The sequence below is a fragment of the Cibotium barometz genome, chromosome 9 (assembly GCF_041138505.1).
Source record: "Cibotium barometz isolate CiBa-2024 chromosome 9, ASM4113850v1, whole genome shotgun sequence".
Taxonomy (NCBI): domain Eukaryota; kingdom Viridiplantae; phylum Streptophyta; class Polypodiopsida; order Cyatheales; family Cibotiaceae; genus Cibotium; species Cibotium barometz.
Window position 1 is genome coordinate 49,348,818 of NC_141054.1, and position 19,672 is coordinate 49,368,489.

Sequence of the window (19,672 nt, forward strand, 5' to 3'; positions counted from 1 at the left end):
TTTATGGTGGTCTAGGTGGACCTTATTGCCAGGCAAGAGGCCGTGGTCTCCACAATGTTACTCGAGGTGGAGCAAGCTCTCAAAAACCCATCAACAACAAGAAGAGGTCATCCATCAACTTGGATGCAGAGCTCGAGTATGCCAGTGCTAATTCTCAACAAGAGTTATTATTTCTTGAATTTTCCATGCCATGCTCATCATTACAAATCCAATAATATTTATAGGATATTAATAAATGATGTGTTTACAGGATGTGCTAGAGATGGATGAGTGGGCAATGTGACAAGGTGGAAAGAGGAAGGCATTCAATCCCAACTTTGCTCTAGCCCACTACCTCAGAGTGCTTCCCCTCAAAGACATCGTGATCGTGCACCAAAGAATTCACCCCCAACTCCGCCTTCCCCCTTTTTTCACTTAAGGCCTTTTCCAAGGTCCTCTATGTATCTAGCATTGCCCAAAAAACAAATTGTATAATACTTGTAAAAAAGTCATTGGCCTTTTCCACTTTTGGGAGTGGATTTAGGGTTAAGGTGCTAGCGCACATAGCCATAGGGGAATCCTTGGGGAAAGGCAAAACAGAGGACATTGTCACTGCAAAGAGAATCCCAAAAAAATCATGTATAAGGTGATATATTATTAATGTAATGCTCCTTTTTTTTGCTTCTAATTATACACTCAATGTACTTTTTTTTGTTTGGAAAGTCAATTAAACCCTACCTATAATTATCTACATATAATTAAGCCATGTTTTAAAGTGTTATCAAAGTCATGTGTACAACGAATCATATTTTAAATTGTTTAAGTCTACATTCATGCTTTAAATTATTCAAGTCATTGTGGGGGCATATGGAAGCCATTTGGAAGTGCTTTGCATGTGCCATAAGCTAAAACTTGGCATACAAATATTTGACCTATTGTTAAGATCACTTAGCTCTGCTAAGGTGGCCTAACTTTTCGAGATTTAAAGAAAAGAAATCAAACTTGTTGAGCTTATCTAGCTGCTAAGGTGCCCTCCTATGCCCCTCATAAATGTATATGTAAAGCTTTAACCCCCACCATCTGGACAAGATAATTTCATCTATCCTTTTCGCTTGATTGCTATAAAGAATTTAAAAAGTCTATAACTATCCATGAAACCATCACAAAACACTAAAGGGAGGCTTCCATAGTCCCCCACGGCATTTTTTTTGCAACAAAAATTTAAAAATTGGTTTGCCAAAAGGGAATGAGTTTTGGCAAAACAACATCAGTGTTTTGCCAAAACTCTTGCCCTTATGGCAACCCCTTTTTTTAATTAGTTTTGTTACAAGTAAATGTTATGGGGGGCCTATGAGTGTTTTACATGTGGCGTAAGTCCATTCTTGGCATAAAAAAATCTAAACTATTGGTTCCCTACCAAACCCATATTAAATGTATATGAAAATATTCATCCCCCATAATCTCTACAAGAATACTTTCGTATTCCTTTAATTGGTGTTATAGAGAATTTAAAAAGTGAATTCTTGTCCATGAAACTATTATAAAATCTAACTAATTGAGCTTATTTAGCTGCTAAGGTGTCCTCCCATGCCTTGATAATTAGATATATAAAGATTCAAATCCCCACAGTGTGGACAAGATAGTTTCCTCTATCCTTTTCATTGGTGTTAAAGAGGATTAAAAAAGTGTATAACTGTTCATGAAACCATCAAAAAACACCAAGGAGAGGCTTCTATAGCCCCCCCACAACATTTTTTTTGCAATAAAATTTAAAAAAAGGGCTACCAGAAGGGTACGTGTTTTGGCAAAACGCGCACCCTTGTTTTTGGCAAAACGTGCACCCTTGTTTTGCCAAAACTCACATCCCTCTAGCAACCCTTTTTGGAAAATTTTTGTTGCAAATTTTTTTATAGGGGGGCTATGGAAGCCCCCTATAGGTGTTTTACATGTGTCATAAATCCATTCTTGTCATAAAAAATTCTAAACTATTAGTGATCTTATTTGGCTTTGCTAAGGTGCCCTACCATGCTGAGATTAAATGTATAAAGAAATATTTATCCCCCATAATAATCTATACCATGTTGAGGTTAAACGTATACATAAGTATTTATCCCCCACAATCTCCACAATATTCTTGGCAAGGTTCCCTATCATGTCGAGATTAAATGTATATATAATTTTTTATCTCCCACAATCTCTACAAAGATAGTTTACTATCCCTTCACGAGTGTTATTAGTAGAGGATTTAAAAAAGTGAATTCACGTCCATGAAACCATCGTAAAATATAATTGGTTGATCTTATTTAGCTACTAAGGTGCCCTATAAATCCCTGATAATTGTATATATAAAGGTTCAACCCCCCATAATCTAGATAAGATAATTTCCTCTATCTTTTTCATTGGTATTATAGAGGATTACAAAAGCTTGTAGCTATCCCACTAGGTGAAATTTGGACTCAAAAAGGGCCATATAAGAAAGTATTAAAAAACAATAGTCCAATTAGTGAAAGAGCTAGGATTCAAGATCCATGTAACATGGATCTTTTTGAATCTTCTACTATCACCAACTCTAACAACGTAAAGTTTTTCAAATACAATATTAAGAGGTTTATATTAAAATATTAGGAAGTGGTAGAAGTACCTTGTACTCTTGACAACAAGGTGATTTGACTATAATTCAAAAAAATAATGCCATCCTACTTTTTGTTTCCCCCCTTTTGGTTTCTGTTTTTTCAAGTCCTCCTCTCCCTCCCCTCGCCTCCCTTTTTTCCTACTCTTTATTCAAGTGGTTTAATCATACTACTTACTTCTAGCACCACTTACATTGTGTAACATGGGGGGTAGCATTATTGATCACGAGCGTAGTAGATACCTCTTAGGTTTATAACCCCCTTAATTGACTATAGAAGAGATGCAAAGATAAACACCTACACAATAGGAGTCAAGAGAAAGATTGGAACAATAATATAAGAGGATGAATTCTATCGGTTTTGACATGCAAACCCTTATCTTGATTAGATATGCAAACCCTTTTCTTGGTTTGTACTCTAATGAGTTATTATAATAACATGCTAATTGTTTAAAAATTTACTATAACTCTTATATAGTTTTGAGGGAAAAATAAAGAAAACTTTTGACACTCCTAAGGAGATGTGAATAATCCAACATAACTAGCTGATCCAGAGAAAAGGAGAAGAACAAAACACTATGCACAAAAACATCAGAACTTGGAATCAGTGGTGGGCTATTGACTAAATACGTGCATGAAGTTTTTCGTAGTAACATAGTCTCACCAAAAATAAAATTATTTGTCTCAAATAACATCACTAGAATAATAGTGCTCTGTAGTAACATAGTGACATAGTCTCACCAGAAATAAAAGCATCTGTCTCAAACAACATCACTAGAATAATTTATGGTCTTGAGTAGGTGTTATTCAGAATTATTTTACAATAGGATTTTTTCTATAATGAAAACTATTGCTCAGAGTTTTTATAAAACTATTTCTCAGAGTTTTTAATAGAATTTTTTTGGTGATACTTTTTTGGGGGTCTTCTATGGAAAATTTCCAAAGAGATTAACCCCTGCCTTTCTTGAAGATGAAGAAGCACAAGCCATAGAATTGGACCAAGGAGGAACATACACAACAGATGCAAATAGAACACCGGTGTTATTGAGGATTTAAAAAATCAATAGTTGTCCATGAAAACATAATAAAACATCATGGGGAGGCATGTGGATTCCCCTTGCAACATTTGTTTACATCAAAACACATAAAAAAGGGTTGCCAGAAGGGCACAAGTTTTGGCAAAACAACATCATTATTTTGCCAAAACTCGCACCCTTCTGGCAAGCTCTTTTTTGTGTTTTGATGCAAAAAATTGTACAGGAGGGCTCCACATGCCTCCCCATGGTGTTTAAACGGGTTTTGGGGTTCTTTTTATTGCACAAACTTAGACATTCACACAAAGCTAGATTGCACTTGCACACACAATTCACATAGAGCTAGATTGCTCTTGCACACATTCAAACAAAGTAGATTGAGGGAAGGGGCGAGCTAAATCACTCTTGCATATACAATTCATTTGCTAGATAAAATTTCATTCATGTACATGGTTTATACATTGAAAGAGCCAATACAAATGTAGAAGCACTAATTATTTCGCTCACCTCTTAACCATCATGCCAGTTGCATATCCTTTATCATGATGGCTACTCGCTTCACATGTATTGCAAACAAATTAGTCTCTTCAAACAAGCTGAATGATGTAAGCTTTCACAGCTTCTTGGGATAGCTTCAATCATGAATTCTTGCATATAAAAGTTGGTCCTATATAAAAGTTGGTCCTATATATTTGAAGGATCTCACACACTGTGTGCATGAAGGGGGCCTTCCCAGATTGGTGCTCTTTTGGTAGTGTTGGATCTCACACAAGGTTGTGATTCCTTGCTTGCACCGATGATGGGGTGTACATTCGGGCCCTTGCACTCAGGCTCATGGTTGGTAGAACTTCTCGTGATTTTTTTGCTTATGGGGCAATGATCATATTTGTCACCCTCATCCTCCCCATCTCTCCCCCTCTCTTGCTCCTCACAAGCTCACAGAGCACAGTCTCATCAAAGTGAGTTAAAATGCTTAAAGTCCAGTGTATTGAAGTCATGTAGCTATAGTGTGAAATGGTAGGTGAGTAGTTATGATCCTCTACACAAGTGAGCATAACATAACCTACCCTTAAGCTAACATCAAGAGACCATAGCCTAAGCCTCAAGATAACATAGCCTTGGCCTCCCTTGAGTGTGCCCCATGCCCCTATTATATAGGAGGGCCCTCAAGTGACTCTTGACTCTCCATCTCCCTTGAGTGTGCCCCATGCCCCTATTATATAGGAGGTCCCTCAAGTGACTCTTGACTCTCCATCTCCCATATGTGACCCTTGGTGGATGCCTGAACTTAACCTTAACCCTTAAGGTTAGTCCTAACCCATGCTCCACTAGAGCTCGTTTCCATGCTCCCATGCCTATGTGGGTTAGCCTCCTAGTATATGCACACATAATGTGCATATAACATGGCTTTACCAGAGCACTCCTCCAAATGAGGATTTGAGAGACTGCTTTAATTTTATAAGGGATTCATCGAATTCCTCATGTGCTTTTTCAACCACATAATCCGTGCTATCTCTCTCTTATGACTCTTCTGTAGAGAGTACATCTTCCTCTTGAAAGGGGAAGCAGTACTCCTCCAGGTTTTGTATTTTGGTTGCTTTTTTAGGATTGGCATTATGAGATTCAATCACAACCGGTGATCTTGTATGACATTCAACAATGCTAAGCATGCTCTCCTAAGCTTGACTTTTGCATTCCACATATGTCATGTGATCATGATTTTCAATTTGGGGTGGTTGGGCGGGTTCTAGTTTCTGAATTGGTTTGGGAAGTGCACTAAGTGAAGTGTCAGAACTTGTTTCATCCTCATTAAGTGACGTACTAGAACTTGTTTCATCTTTTGATATTTTTTTTTATCGTCAAGTTTTCATTATGTTTACCCATGCGACAAGAACAAACTTTCTTTCAAGCTTTTGTATTCTGTGTCGCACATTTGGGTTTTGTGGTTTGAGTGGTAGCCTTTGAGGTGGATTCTTCTGCATCATGTGTAGCTTTTGGCTCTTTTGGGTTTATGTCCTCAATCGGCTCATTTTCCCTGTCCCTTAATTCAACCTTGGTGTCGACAGTTTGTTGCCCCTCGTTTTTCCTGGGTTTAGAAGTTTTTGCTTGCTCTTTTGGTTTATTAGTGAACAAGACATGATCTTTCACAACCCTCCAATACATTATCTAGTCCCCCATTATACACTGCTCTAATGGCTATCCAATTGCCATTTACTTTGTTTGCCACCAAGAATCATATGAAAAGTTAGTTGGTGGATAACCTTGTTCTCTCATCACGTTATTAAGATTATTCCAAAACCATATTTGAGAGTCCACATCCCCCTCTTTTGTCTTGCATATAACAATCACCATTAGCCCTTTAAAGCTTAACAAAAAATCCAACAATCAATGCACTTTGTAATTAGCAACTGTCCAAAACATGTGTTCATTTTATGACAGAGACATGCTGCAAATAACTCACCTTGAATCATAGACCGAACAAGACATTGTTGCCCATCTGTTAATTCTATGGTGGGTGTAATCAAAATGCACCCAAGATTTACATAGATCTCCATGTTTTGATCGATGCATGTAGTTAACAAATCCACACCTGTATCGGGTTCTTTAGTGGACATCTTGAAGAGAAAACATTTCTCTTCAAGCCCACCTTGTCCATGGAAGCGACTATCAATAGTACACCGTAGCACCACACATTCTTCTACATACAGGTTTGTTCTTGTAGTAGAAACAAGTAGAGAGCCATATCCATCCGTTGTTAAGCCCAGCAAGGGAAGCTTCGGTGTGAGCTTGCCTATTATTTGGAAAAATACAAAAGTCCCAATAAATACTCTTATTAATCATGATGTACTTAAATTTTGCCAGGATAATAAGATTACTAATCCATGATGTTGTATTCGGTGTGTCGTTCATAGTTTTGTTTCCACACAAGGCGTAAGTGCACTCAAATAAGCCTCCACATAAACTCTTTCGTACTACTCTAAGAAACTTCACATGTCTCTCCACAGGTTTCACCGAACAATGGCCATCATGTGCTTGCTCCATTCCTTACATTGGAGAGGTTGAAGGATCACATATATTCGGTAACTCAAAAGCCACATTGCCATTATATATTTTAGAAATCTCTTTTACCTTCTCAATCTGCGTGCTTGTTTGCTAATAACATTCTATGAAGAACACCTGCATGAGATTCCTCAGACAATAAGTATTTGACCACACTCTTCTGAAGTGGTGAACCTTCTTGAGAATCTTCTATCGTAAGATCAATAATGACTTGCTTTGGTATGCTTGTTGTAGTATTGATTGACTCTCCTATTATTGGAACAACCAGGTATTCTATTAATCAAAATGCCTTATATACAAGACTCATATTTACAATGCTCGGCCACCCAAGTAATGTATGGGGCCCCAAAAGCTAGTTTAGGATATTTTTATAGTCTAACTATATACTCCCAGCATTACATGTCATAAGCTTGTTTTTGACTATCTTTTGGCATTACGTAAGTTGTAAGCTTAGAGATTTCTCATAATCATTTACATGAAGCACTTTTTACATGGTACAAAAAGTATGGCTCAAAAAGTGCTACCGCACATTTGAAGTAATGCTAGCCAATGTGGTTAAAAATCACCCACTGGAAACTTTGATGGAAGCTATCTTTTCATTGCCAATCCTTCAAAAGATTTTATAAAGGTGGAGGAGTTCCAAGCCGAGTATAGGGTTGTGCACCTCTACATAGTACAATCCTTTGTAAAATCCTTTGAAATGTTTTACAAAGGATTATACCATGTACGTGTGGAGGAGTTCCAAGCCGAGTATCAAAGGACTGTGCACTACATTATGTTAATATGGTCAAAACAAATCAACAGCTAATGTTAGTTAGCATGTTGATGTGCAAGGATTCTCTATGAGAGGCTTCTTCTAAATTAAATGATTAAAGTGTCCATCTTGTTTTTAACAATCCCTCTTAAAATTCAATGAGGTACACTTCCAATACTATCCTTGTTTCCATGTCGATTAAGCAAGCACAATCAATTTCCCTTATTAAATCAAATTTCCTTATTACAGTCTTGTGTTGCTCCATAAAGTTATATATATTTACTTTTGCAATGTAACAACACTTTTATACTTAGGAAATAGATTTACCCTTCATCGCAACGCTTTTTATACCTTGGAAGTAGATTTAGTCTTCATTGCAACACTAAATTCGAATCATCAGCCTATTATTGCTATGCACACATTTTATACTCTAAAAGTAGATTTACACTTCTTTGTAACACTGAGAATGAATCATTAGCCTATTGGTGCTATACACACTTTAGTTTATATATCCCATGTTGTTTCAAATGTCTTATATACAAGACTCATAGTCTTCTTTCAAATGTCTTATATACAAGACTCATATTTACATTGCTGCTTGGCCACCCAAGTAATGTTCAGGGGCCCAAAAGCTAGTCTAGGTTATTTTCATTAGCCTATTAGTGCTATGCACACTTTTTATACTCTAGAAGTAGATTTACACTTCATTGCAACACCGAGAACGAATCATTAGCGTATTAGTGCTATGCACACTTTAGTTTATATATCCCATGTTGTTTCAAATAGTCTTATTTCAAATGTCTTATATACAAGACTCATGTTTACAATGCCCGGCCATCGAAGTAATGTTTGGGGGCCCAGGCTATTTTCCTAGTCTAAGTATATACTACAGGCATTACACAAGTCGTAAGCTCGGTTTTTACTATCTTTTATCATTACATAAGTCATAAGCTTGGAGATTTTCCATAATCATTTACATGAAGCACTTTTTTATGGTACAAAAAAGTATGGCTCACAAAATGTTATCGTGTATTTAGAGTAATGTTAGCCCATGTGGTTAACAATCACCCATTGGAAACTCTGATGGAAGCTGTCTTCGCATTGCCAATCCTTTAAAAGATTTTATGAAGAATTGTACTATTTAGGTGGAGGAGTTCCAAGCCGAGTATAGGGTCATGCACCTCTCTCTATGTAGTACAATCCTTTGAAAGATTTTACAAAGGATTGTACTATGTAGGTGGAGGAGTTCCAAGTTGTTAATATAGTCCAATCATCTGAGTCCAGACATTCTCACCATTTTTGAGGATATAACACATATTTTTGGATGCTATACTACTACTTCCACCAAGTCACCATAATATATGCAAGGATCATTGAAAAGACCACAAGCTGAAAGCCACCTAGTTTCTAAGGATGAGATCTACCTTAGGAGGGGACATGTTAACACACTTTTAGAGGTTAACATTTCGTACATATGCCTTCTTGTACACGTACAAAATGTAAAGGCAGAGAGAGAGAAAGAAAGAGAAAGAGAAAGATTGTATTAACGTCTCTCTCAGGCCAAAGAGAACTGGCCTATGAGACAAAACCATGTACAATGTATGTGGTATCTCTGAGTATCAGATGGCACAGAGAGAGAGAGAGAGAGAGAGAGAGAGAGAGAGAGAGAGAGAGAGAGAGAGAGAGAGAGAGAGGATTACATTATGCATTGTGCCTCTTGTTTTCTTGCAATGCATGTGAGATAGCTTAAGTGAGAGAATGAACCATCTTGTGATGCAGAAGAGCAATCGCAGAGAGTGATACACCAGATTGGAGTGGATGAAGGATCAACCAAATGGAGGTACACTTCAGAGCATGGTTTAGTGCGGGTACAAGTAAGTTCCTAACGATAGTTATCATTTAAGGTTGGGGTGGGAGGTAAGAGGTGGACTATGCTTAGACCTACAAATAGTTGTTATAGTACCATGTCAGAGGAAGTGGTTTTCTCACTTCCATCCATTTGGGTGGCTATGTCACATGATTCAAGAAGGATGGCATGGGATAATTTTCTATAACAGAGAGTAATCATGTTCTATGGTCATCACCTACCATTATTAACTTCCTAAAAACATCACATAGGGGTGTTATTCTATGCAAAAAAAAGGGTTGTTAATCTTACTTCTTTAAGGTTGAAATTATTATTTCACATTTTCATTAGATACGTAGATTCTAAACTATTATCATTATCAAACAAAAGCTTGTTAACAAATATTAAACAAGTGAGGTGAACGCTCCATAATGATTTCAAAGTGAGTGCCCCCATCATATAAGTACATTGTCACATGTTATATGGCTTTGTAACAATTTGCTATCCTTGTCACATGTTATATGGCTCTATAAAATTTTGATATCCTCCACTTTTGTTAATGAAAGTGCTCATCTAGATGGGGGAAGGGCATTTTAAGGGAATACTTTTGCCACCTCCTCATCGTATCTTGTGTATATTTATTTTTTTGCCACTCACACACAAATGCACAGGAGTGTTGTCATCCCAGAGGGTTCTCAAGCAAACAATGTATGATATCATGTGAGCTCAATAAAAGACTATTTATAATCAAGCCACTTCGCAAGCTTACGTTTACATGTCATAATGATTAGTTGCCAATGTATTTAAGAGAATGTATACATATAGGAAATGATATGTATATTTCTAAAAACCATGTATACACCTATTTTTTAGTACCCTCCACACAGGTGGCACGGGGATTTTCTTAAAAGTGAGTCCCATTGGGGTTGCCATGGTCAAAACAAATCAACAACAGCTGATGTTAGTTAGCATGTTGATTGGCAAGGTTAAAAGTGAGTCCCATTGGGGTTGCCATGGTCAAAACAAATCAACAGCTGATGTTAGTTAGCATGTTGATTGGCAAGGATTCTCTATGAGAGACTTCTTCTAAATTAAATGATTAAAGTATCCATCTTGTTTTTAACATCTCAAAATTCTACAAGATACACTTCCAATAACATCCTTGTTTCCGTGTCGATTAATCAAGCAGAATAAAATTTCCTTATTATAGGCTTGTGTTGTTCACAACACTTTTTATTCTTTGGAGGTAGATTTACTCTTCATTGCAACACTAAGAATGAATCGTCAGCCTATTAGTGCTATGCACATTTTTTATACTCTAGAAGTAAATTCACTCTTCATTGCAACACTGAGAATGAATCGTTAGCCTATTAGAGATATACACACTTTAGTTTATATATCCCATGTTGTTTCAAATAGTGCACATTGGTGGCCTTCTTTAGTTTCGCCGCCGTACATCCGTTCATCTTCACCGCCGCATAGCTCCTAGGTCTTGCACTTCTCACTTTTCATAGATCTAGGGTTTTTGCCTCCTCTGTATATTGGTCAGCTTTCTTTTTGCTACCATACATTCTGGAAACCCCACAAACTAGTGCTACACTCGGCTCAAGCTTTCAGAAGCTTTCGACATTAGATTTCGCTATCCGCCATGTTTTCATATTTCTGCTGTTGTCTGTTGTCTGAGTACTGGCTTTCAATTTTTGACATTGAACTTCTACATCCGTCAATTTTGTCCAATCAGCCATTCAACTTTCCATTTGGCATTGGACTTTTTACATGTCAATTCTGCTTATTCAGCCATTCAGCTACATTAGTCATCTTGGCCTAGTCTCAGCAGTTCAACCTTTGGCTTTCCTTATTCAACACTTGCACATTTAGCATTTAGCTTCAACTTCTTCTTTTAGCTTTTAGCATTGAACTTTCTTGTCCATCTGTTGTTGTGCAGTCGGCTTTGCTCGGTCAGCCCTTCAGCGTTTGGCTTTCCCCATTCAACCATTTAGCTTCACGCATTCCACATTAAAGCATTCAAATTCAACATTCAACTATTCAACCATTTCAGCTTCAGCTTTGAGCATTTGGCGATTGGCTTACGACATTCAATGTTCAGCTCTCTGACTCCCGCATTCAGCCCTTCAACTTCAAGCTTTCAACGATTCAACCATTTGGCTTCAGGCTTTCCGCATTTCAGCCATTCGGTGTGAGCATTCAACAACCAACTTTCAATGCTTGGCATTCAACTTTCAGCCATCAGCATTCAGCATTTGATTGCGGCTTCAGATTTAGCTGTCAACTTTCAGTATTCAACTGTCAACATTCAGCAGTTGGTCGAGTTTACTCCATTGGCCGGGTTTTACTCTATTGGTTGGGTTTACCTGCTCAGCAATTTTTTTTAACTTTAACACTCTGTAATCTGCATCCAGATTTCGATCTTCCTCCTTTGACACTCAACATTGGGCTTTCAGCTTCTGTCTCAACAACAACTGATTCAGATTCCATTTGTCAACCAATTTAGTTTCCATCCGACAACTGGTTCAGTGTTCGTCCACCATCAGCTAATTCCGATGATTATGTCTTCAGCTTTCGACCTGCTGATGCCACATCAGCTTTTGACCCCTTGATGCCACATCAGCTTTTGACCCCTTGATGCCATGTCAGCTTCTAACTTACTGATGTATTAATTCCATGTCAGCTTTCGACCTATTTCTAATGCCATGTCAGCTTTCGACCTACTAACTCCATGTCAACAGATTCTGACCTGCAGTTTCTTCTTCTGTCGATTTCACTTGATCTGTAGCTTCCAACCTACAGATTGCTGTTTCGGTAAGTTTTCACATGCATTGAGTAGACATTTGAGGTACTCTGAGTCACTTGAAGCTATTGCTTGTGTCAAATATACTTCACCTTGCCCACTTCTTTGCTGTGTAAAATGTTCAAAGACTTAATAGTCAGATGTAGTGATTTATCTACTTCTTGTATGTCATTGTCGGATGCTGATTGGTCCTTTGATTTGGGTGCTACTAAGCACCCAAATCACATTTCTACCAAGAAATGTGCTTGGTAGAAATGTGCTTGGGTGCTACCAAGAACCCAAGCACATTTCTTCTTGCAAAAAGCTGTTTGCCACCTTGAGAGATGCTTCGTTAGGTGGTGCAATTTTGTGTGAGCATAATGCAATGTGAAACTATCATCATGTCGTGGGGACACATGTACTCTTGCTGCCACTTTGCATGTACCTAGCATTTGTAAGAATCTTATTTCTCTCAGCACTTGCAAAAGCTCGTTTCAAAATCTAGTTTTTAGATCATTGTTGCTCCATTTGCGATAGAACTGATTCTGATGCGCTTCTGCTTTCTAGTACATTGCGAAGGGCCTTTACAAGCTTCACATGTATGAGACAGGAGTAGTGATTCTCATGATGATATAATGATTTCTTCCACATCACAAATTATGCATGATACGCACGTCACCTTAACTTCAACTCTTTGATGCAGTTACAACGTGAGTTTATGGTTTAGGTGTTGCCACCTATGCAGATCCCACACATTCTCTTGACATTACGGACTGATCGAAGGGGGGAATACTTGTCACATGCAAGATTGTCAGCTGGTGTTGGTTCATCTAATTCAAAATTACATGATGTTGCTATGCCTGACATTGATCCTAGAGATGATCCGTATTCTGAATTAGGATTGTTCGTTTGGTGCTATGCCTAACATTAATCCTGGTGATGATTTGTCCTATGTTGACTATGCTTTATAGCAATTGTCAACAGAGTTGTCCTTATGGCAGTTGCATTTAAGGGGGGACACATGATGTGTATTGCTATTAGTGATGTATGTGGTCACTTATGCATTTACCCCTTAGTTGTGCTATGTCTTGGAGACATACTTACATGTAGTGATGTGTACTTGCTAAGATGTATTACTTATGTTAGACCAGCTCCTTGTTTGAGTTGCCTCACCTTTGCAACTAACATGGATGCTAATGGAGTCAAACTATTATGTTGTCTTCAGCTTGATTGCCTCGTAACTATGCATAATTCAGGGTTTCCATCTGTGTGGGATTACACATCCCTTTTACATTGCCATGCTGAGAGGTCACCTTGTACTCTTATGGTGTGGCTGGATGTATGCCTTGTTGCCCCCACTTGTCAGATTTGTTCTATCAGCCCATTTCCATTGCTAATTCCACCTTGCCGACTTGACCATTAACATAGGTTTTTTTTTTAAATGTATTAGCATGCAGTGGACCTTGACAGCTTATACATTATTGTGTCCATAGTGCTAACATCTTTTGCTGACTCAACTGAGCCTGCTTTGGCTATGAGCCCTACTAGGGCTAACAATCTTTTGCTTTTTGCTGACTCAACTGAGCTTGCTTTGGCTATGAGCCTACTAGGGCTGACAATCGGCAAATTCAGCAAATCAACTTTCCCATATTGTTCTAACGCCATGGGTGATGCATTAATTGAGGAGGATGCAGCCATTGCGATTCCCTACTACTGACAACATGTCAAGTCGGAAATGTCAAGTCGGAGACACGTTGCCTCTTGGACATGTATCTTATTTTTATGATTCTGTCCTTGTTGCTTCCACATTACATGAGGAGCCACCTTCTCTTTTTGATGCATTAGGGGATAATAATTGGATTACAATCATGTGTTCTACCTTCTACTCTACTACTGATATTCACCAGATTTAGCAGACATTGGCCATCATGATTTGCTCGTGACGTTACAACATGCATTTGATCTTGCAGACTTTGGGTTTTTGCACTATTTGGGTATCCAATTTATAGAAATTGAGGGGGGCATCCTGCTATCTCCAGAGATGCTTTTTGATGCTGCCCCTTATCAGCACACTATTAGATGCCTCATTATCTATGCACTACCTGTTTTGCTATTCAGTATATGCAATGTCACAGAGCTAAGCAACTTTTAGTATTGCCCTAGTTTTGGCATTGGCAAAAGCAGTGAACCAACCATGCATTTTCTTTATGCTTGTCTGCCTACTGTGCCAACTGTTGGGCATGATGTTCTTACACTAAGGTGTCCAACAATGGTAACTGTTTCGACAGTAGCCACTTCAGGTTGTGAAGCTGAGTATAGCGTAGCATTCATAGTTATTGAAGAATGTGTAGATCTTGGTATTGGACAACTATCTTCTACCACCATTTTTCTCTGACAGTTACGTGCATTATCATTATGTCAAGAAAGGTTCCATGCAGGAGAGATTGCTTTGACCTATGTGCCTACACAAGCCAGAGTAGCAAATGGACTTACCAAGTCCCTTTTCAGAGTCGTCTGCTACACCCTGTACATGTTCACAGCATTCACTTCAGGGGGGCTTATTAGCCTGGTTAGCATGGAAGTCCCTGGTGTGAACAACCCTACACACGGGCACTTTTTACCTTGTGCTGGGGCAGGGTTTTTTTTCCCATGTGAACACACTCTTGTGTGTTAGCCACATCAGCCCTAGGGCTAGGGGTTGTATTTGTACTCTTGTACTCCACTCATTTCATGTCTTTATCATCGAGTACTTTTCAGCATTGAGCTTTGTCTCTCTCGCTCTCTAAGCTTCTCTTTCACTATGTGCATGTGTGTCTGTGTGAGTGTTCAGAGCATCTTCTCTCTCATCCAACAATGTGGTGTCGTTTCCATGTAGGAAAAGTGGAGCGATTCCCCAGTCACTCACGTACAAATATTTGCATCTCTCTTGTATTTTATATTTTAAATATATAGAAGAGACTCGAGGCAAAACCAGCAACCCAAGCATTATATGTCGGAATGCAACAAGAGAGGACCCTACTATTTAGTTGGAATGGCTATAGTGTTCAAATATTACATGTAGGAAAAGTAGAGTGACTCCCAAGCACTCATGTACAAATATTTGCGTCTCTCTTGTGCTGTATATTTTAAATATACACAAGAGACTAGAGTCATAACCAGTAGCCCAAGCATTCTAGTTTTCGTATATGTCGGAACGAAGGGGACACTACTTTTTAGTTGGAATGGCTATAGTGTTCAAGTATTACGAGTGCAATATTTACAAGTAGGTGACTCGTGCATTGCGACGGCAAGGCAATACAACAAAAAATACTTTCCTAAGTTTGAAAAATTATACCTTCATTATCCCTCCCTCTCGTTTGGTAGATAGATAGATGGGATTGTTTGACCTAATTTTTCAGTGCATGTAGGCCGTCAGATCTTGAATTCAATGGACGGCTAGATGTCATCTTTAACTTTCAACCTCCGGCAACAAGTGCAAGTTTTGTGTCTCTCTCACTTCGGCTTCAAGGATTCGAAGACGTTGCCAGGAGAGGAAGATCATGGTGCTCAAGTAAGAAAGTCTCAGTCGTTTATCTGTTCTATCTAATTAGGTTTTGCTCTGCTCTGGTCTGTGTTGAGAGCTCTATCAGGGCTCCAAAGGCTTGATTCTAGAGTTTGATTTGTTAGGGTTTTCTCATGCCTCAGCACGGAGTTGTATTAGGGTTCTATAAGCTATGTCATGTTTGTAGAAGGTTTATTTTGAGCACAGATCTGTATGCAAGCCGGATGTCGGGGTTTATCCGTTTAGGATTTAGCTTTGGCGTCCGGGTCTAGGGTCGTATCAGTTTAGTATTTGGGTACCGAGCTGCTTTCGGATCTCCCAAACTCGATCGATCTATGTCTGTTTTGTTTTGAAGAACTAAGTTTAAGTGCTTTTTACGGTTCTGTCTCTGTGAGACCCAGAGTTTTAGTGGAGCTAAAGGATGCGCATGATTGAGGTAGTGTTCTGATTGGCATAAACGAAGGAGGCTTTTTTCTAACGATTGTAGCTTTTTTGCTGTAGCTCTCACCAAAATGTAGTCCTTTTTTTTCAAAGCTAGGGATTGCCTATTCAGACGAGGATTATGGTTTTGATTCTTATATATAGCGGTTCACAGCAACAGTGCTGCATTAGCGTCATTGCTCTGTGTTTTTCATTGCAAGGGATTTCCTTAGAGGATCAGGATGATGGTTTTGATCTGGATTATAGGGTCTTACAGCATCAGATCTGTGGTAGCTTTGTTGTCTCTGTTTTTTGAAGCCAGGGATCGCCTTCAAGAATTAGGAGTGTTGAATGGTCATGTGTCAGAAGTCTTTAAATTCTGTTCCTGATTTCTTACTGTGTAGGACTGAGGTTTGCCGTTTCAGTGGAGCAAAAATCTATCCAGGCAGGGGTATTCGATTCGTCAGGGGAGACTCTCAGGTGAATTGTACCTGTTTCGCTAGCTCTGACATCAGGACTTAATGTGTTTAAATCGGATCTCATGTAAGCTTGTGAGTCTGCATATGAAGGATATATACTCCCATCACCCCTGTGTTCCTATTTGTAGTATAGTCAAAATGACATGACCTTTTTTATCTCACCTGTAGGATTTATTAGGCCTAATCAGTATTTTTCCTTTCATTGTTAGGATTGATGAAACCTCCCTCCCTAATGCCACAATTTGTAGTCATGGTTTGGCAGTGCAGATGATTATTAACAAGATTAGGGACATCTGAGCTCACTGCGTGGGTGTGATGACACTATCTGATATGGGAATCTCTATGATGCACTCCAACCCTTCCTACCACACAAGCATTGTTGTTCACAGTGCGTGCACACGCAGTATTCGCTCTAAAGATTGGTGTCATTCCTGTGCATTTATCATGTGTCCCTATGTGTCTGTTTAACTCTTTTTTACCCCATGGGTCTTTGCAGGTTTTCCTGTTTCTCAATTCTAAGTGCAAGCATTACTTCCACAATAGACTGAAACCATCCAAGCTGACATGGACTGCCCTTTACCGGAAGCAACACAAAAAGGTAGGGTGTAGAGTCAAACAAAGCCCACTTATGTTCCATTAGTGTCAGTGCTAGAATGTCTCTATGGGAACCCTTGTTGCCAATGACAACCTGATAATCTTGATCAGTGGACCTAACAAAATAGGCGGGTGCATGTGCTGGTGTTTAGGATGGTGGTTATCATTGGATTCAACTCCTGTGCTTTCGCACAGTCAATCAAGGATCTTGGACATTTTAAGAACTGTGGCCATTCATATGATTGCTCTGAGTATTCACTTACAATTGGACCTTACAGGACATACATGCTGAAACAGTCAAGAAGAGGAGAAAGACTACAAGCAAACCTTACTCTCGGTCCATTGTTGGTGCTTCACTTGAGGTGATTCAAAAGAAACGAGCAGAGAAGACTGAAGTACGAGCTGCTGCACGTGAGGCTGCTCTAAGGTATGCCAAGTTGATACTGTTGGAGCGTAGCTTTCAGGGAAATCAATTGCTAACCTTCTGGTTTGCATCTTACAGAGAGATCAAGGAGCGTATCAAGAAGACCAAGGATGAGAAGAAAGCAAAGAAAGCAGAGGCCATAGCAAAATCCTCCAAGGGTGCTCCCAAGGGTGCTGTAACCCGAGGTGCAATGCCAAAAGCTGGTCCCAAGCTTGGGGGTGGTGGTGGAAAGCGATAGTGTGTAAGGACAAGGCAGTGAGTAGATGTAGAGAGAACAGGAAAACATGAGTATTCGAAAGGTTGTAAGAACTGAGTTTTTAAATTTACTCGCCTTGGGTGAATGTCTGCAATTGCTAGTGTGCTGTTAAAAGTTATGTTCAGATGCGCATCATGTTTTGACTATTTCTGTAGCCAACAATTTCAATGTGAGCTAATTGAGTTTTGTTATCCCTTTGAAATGTTCACTGTGGTACCGAATCTATTCACGTGCTCTTAGTGTCTGGCTTAATTCCACCAAAGACGTCATGGTTATATTGAGAAGAGCTTTTGCCACGTTGTATGGATGTCTATACATCTTGGGCGTGAATACTTGAATCATGAGGAAATCAGTAAATAAAGTTAAGTCTGCTAAAACTAGCAGTGGACGCTCTACAAGATCACATTTTCCGAGAGTCTGCCAAGTGAGAAGTTGTAATTCTTATGATCTTAGGCTGGGGTTTTCTCTTGGTAAGCTTGAAATGAGGCCAATTTCTAATTTTAATCTAATTAGATTGTCCGTTACTAAATTAATTGAGATTTCAATTTTTGGCATGCATTCATAAAATTTGTAAAACTTGATATTTATGTTTTTATTAGATTAAATACTTAAATAAATAGGTTCAAATCTATGCTTGGCACGTTTGAACAAAAACATACACAATACTGGAGGTGGCTTCTTGAACATGAGCCGCCTCTCTCTTCCCTCCACTAATGCATTTGGTAAGAGCTTTGAATCCTTGCGTCAAGGCAATGCTTAGAATCCCCGATCGAGTTTAATTGGTTTTGACTTGGTCTGAAATCCATTTTTAAAACAATGGGTTTCAAAGCTCTTAGAAACAGTTAATATTATACACAAATCTCTCCTTGTACAATTGCAATCTCTTAAAGGCGAAAATGACAAAACAAGCTTTTCCTGTTTCTACCAACAGCAAATAATTATTGCTTCCTCACCCATCATGCTCCAAAAGCCATGGGCAAGTTTTACACATCTAATAAGTTAAGCTCCGATGCAAAAGAGGGAAGGAAAACATAATTTTTGTAAATGCACTAAAGATGCCACCTCCCACCTCAACCTTGGCTAGAATGAGATCACAAATGTCATCGGAAACTTGTTGCCCATATTAAACCATGCTTCAAAGTCTAACTTCCATTTAGTTGCTCCTATCTTCCACAAGCTCCTGAGTGATGTCAACCGCATTAGTTAACATAAAGCCATTCCTTGATATGGATCTACTATGAACAATTACATACTCATATTGTCTAACTTAATTCCATCAAAGATGTTTTCATCACATTATTGAAGGCATTTTTGCCACATTGTAAGCATCTAAAGGATGTCTATACATCATGGCATGAAGGCAATCCCTATGGACCTTACACCTCGTCGTCGGTAAATGGCGAGGACTCAAGCCAGCCTATCACTCTCTCAAGTTCTATTGCTTGATTCTCCCGTTCCTCGAAGGATTATCTACACGTTAGGGTGGGCTTATTTACCGTACCAACTTGGGCCTGCAGAACTAGACAACATCCATAACTCTCGCCGAACTAGCGAGTTTCAACTTCCCGATGGTAGAAGGGATACCTTAGGCTGACTTCGAGCCTTGCTAATGTCACCGCTTGGCCCCAACTCTTCTCTTAGAAATGGCCATGTTAGCTTAAAAATTATTTAAAAAGAGGTTTTTGAAGTAATCTTTGATGTTAGTATTAATAAAGAGTTTTTTGGTCTGTGTGGGTGCCTTGGTATGTGTACGTTTCAGGGTAAGGTCCTTTGATGCACATTTTCCAAGGACGTATCCTTTTGGAGTGAGGATCCGTTTTTTGGGACGCCAGCCTCAATATGCGTGCCGATGCGTCCGACTGTTTTTT

The 19,672-nt window shown here is 38.9% G+C and overlaps 1 protein-coding gene and 1 non-coding gene across 2 annotated transcripts; both read left to right on the plus strand.

Moving 5' to 3' along the window:
• The first annotated feature begins 15,486 nt into the window (after window positions 1-15,486).
• LOC147635659 (large ribosomal subunit protein eL24-like) lies at window positions 15,487-17,995 on the plus strand. Its single transcript, XM_086803044.1, has 5 exons — window positions 15,487-15,640; window positions 16,456-16,531; window positions 17,027-17,128; window positions 17,403-17,551; window positions 17,627-17,995. Exons 1-5 carry the CDS (start codon window positions 15,630-15,632, stop codon window positions 17,784-17,786), a joined length of 498 nt encoding a protein of 165 aa, XP_086659170.1. The 5' UTR covers window positions 15,487-15,629; the 3' UTR covers window positions 17,787-17,995.
• Window positions 16,791-16,882, plus strand: LOC147635660 (small nucleolar RNA R44/J54/Z268 family). Its single transcript, XR_015266720.1, has one exon. It is a non-coding gene; the product is annotated as a small nucleolar RNA R44/J54/Z268 family (small nucleolar RNA).
• Window positions 17,996-19,672: the final 1,677 nt, after the last annotated feature.

Excerpts from the sequence above, each read along its gene's own strand:
- LOC147635659 (XM_086803044.1), top strand. Across the intron at positions 16,532-17,026 it reads TCGTCAGGGGAGACTCTCAG|GTTTTCCTGTTTCTCAATTC; the intron begins GTGAATTGTACC and ends GGGTCTTTGCAG. Across the intron at positions 17,129-17,402 it reads ACCGGAAGCAACACAAAAAG|GACATACATGCTGAAACAGT; the intron begins GTAGGGTGTAGA and ends TGGACCTTACAG.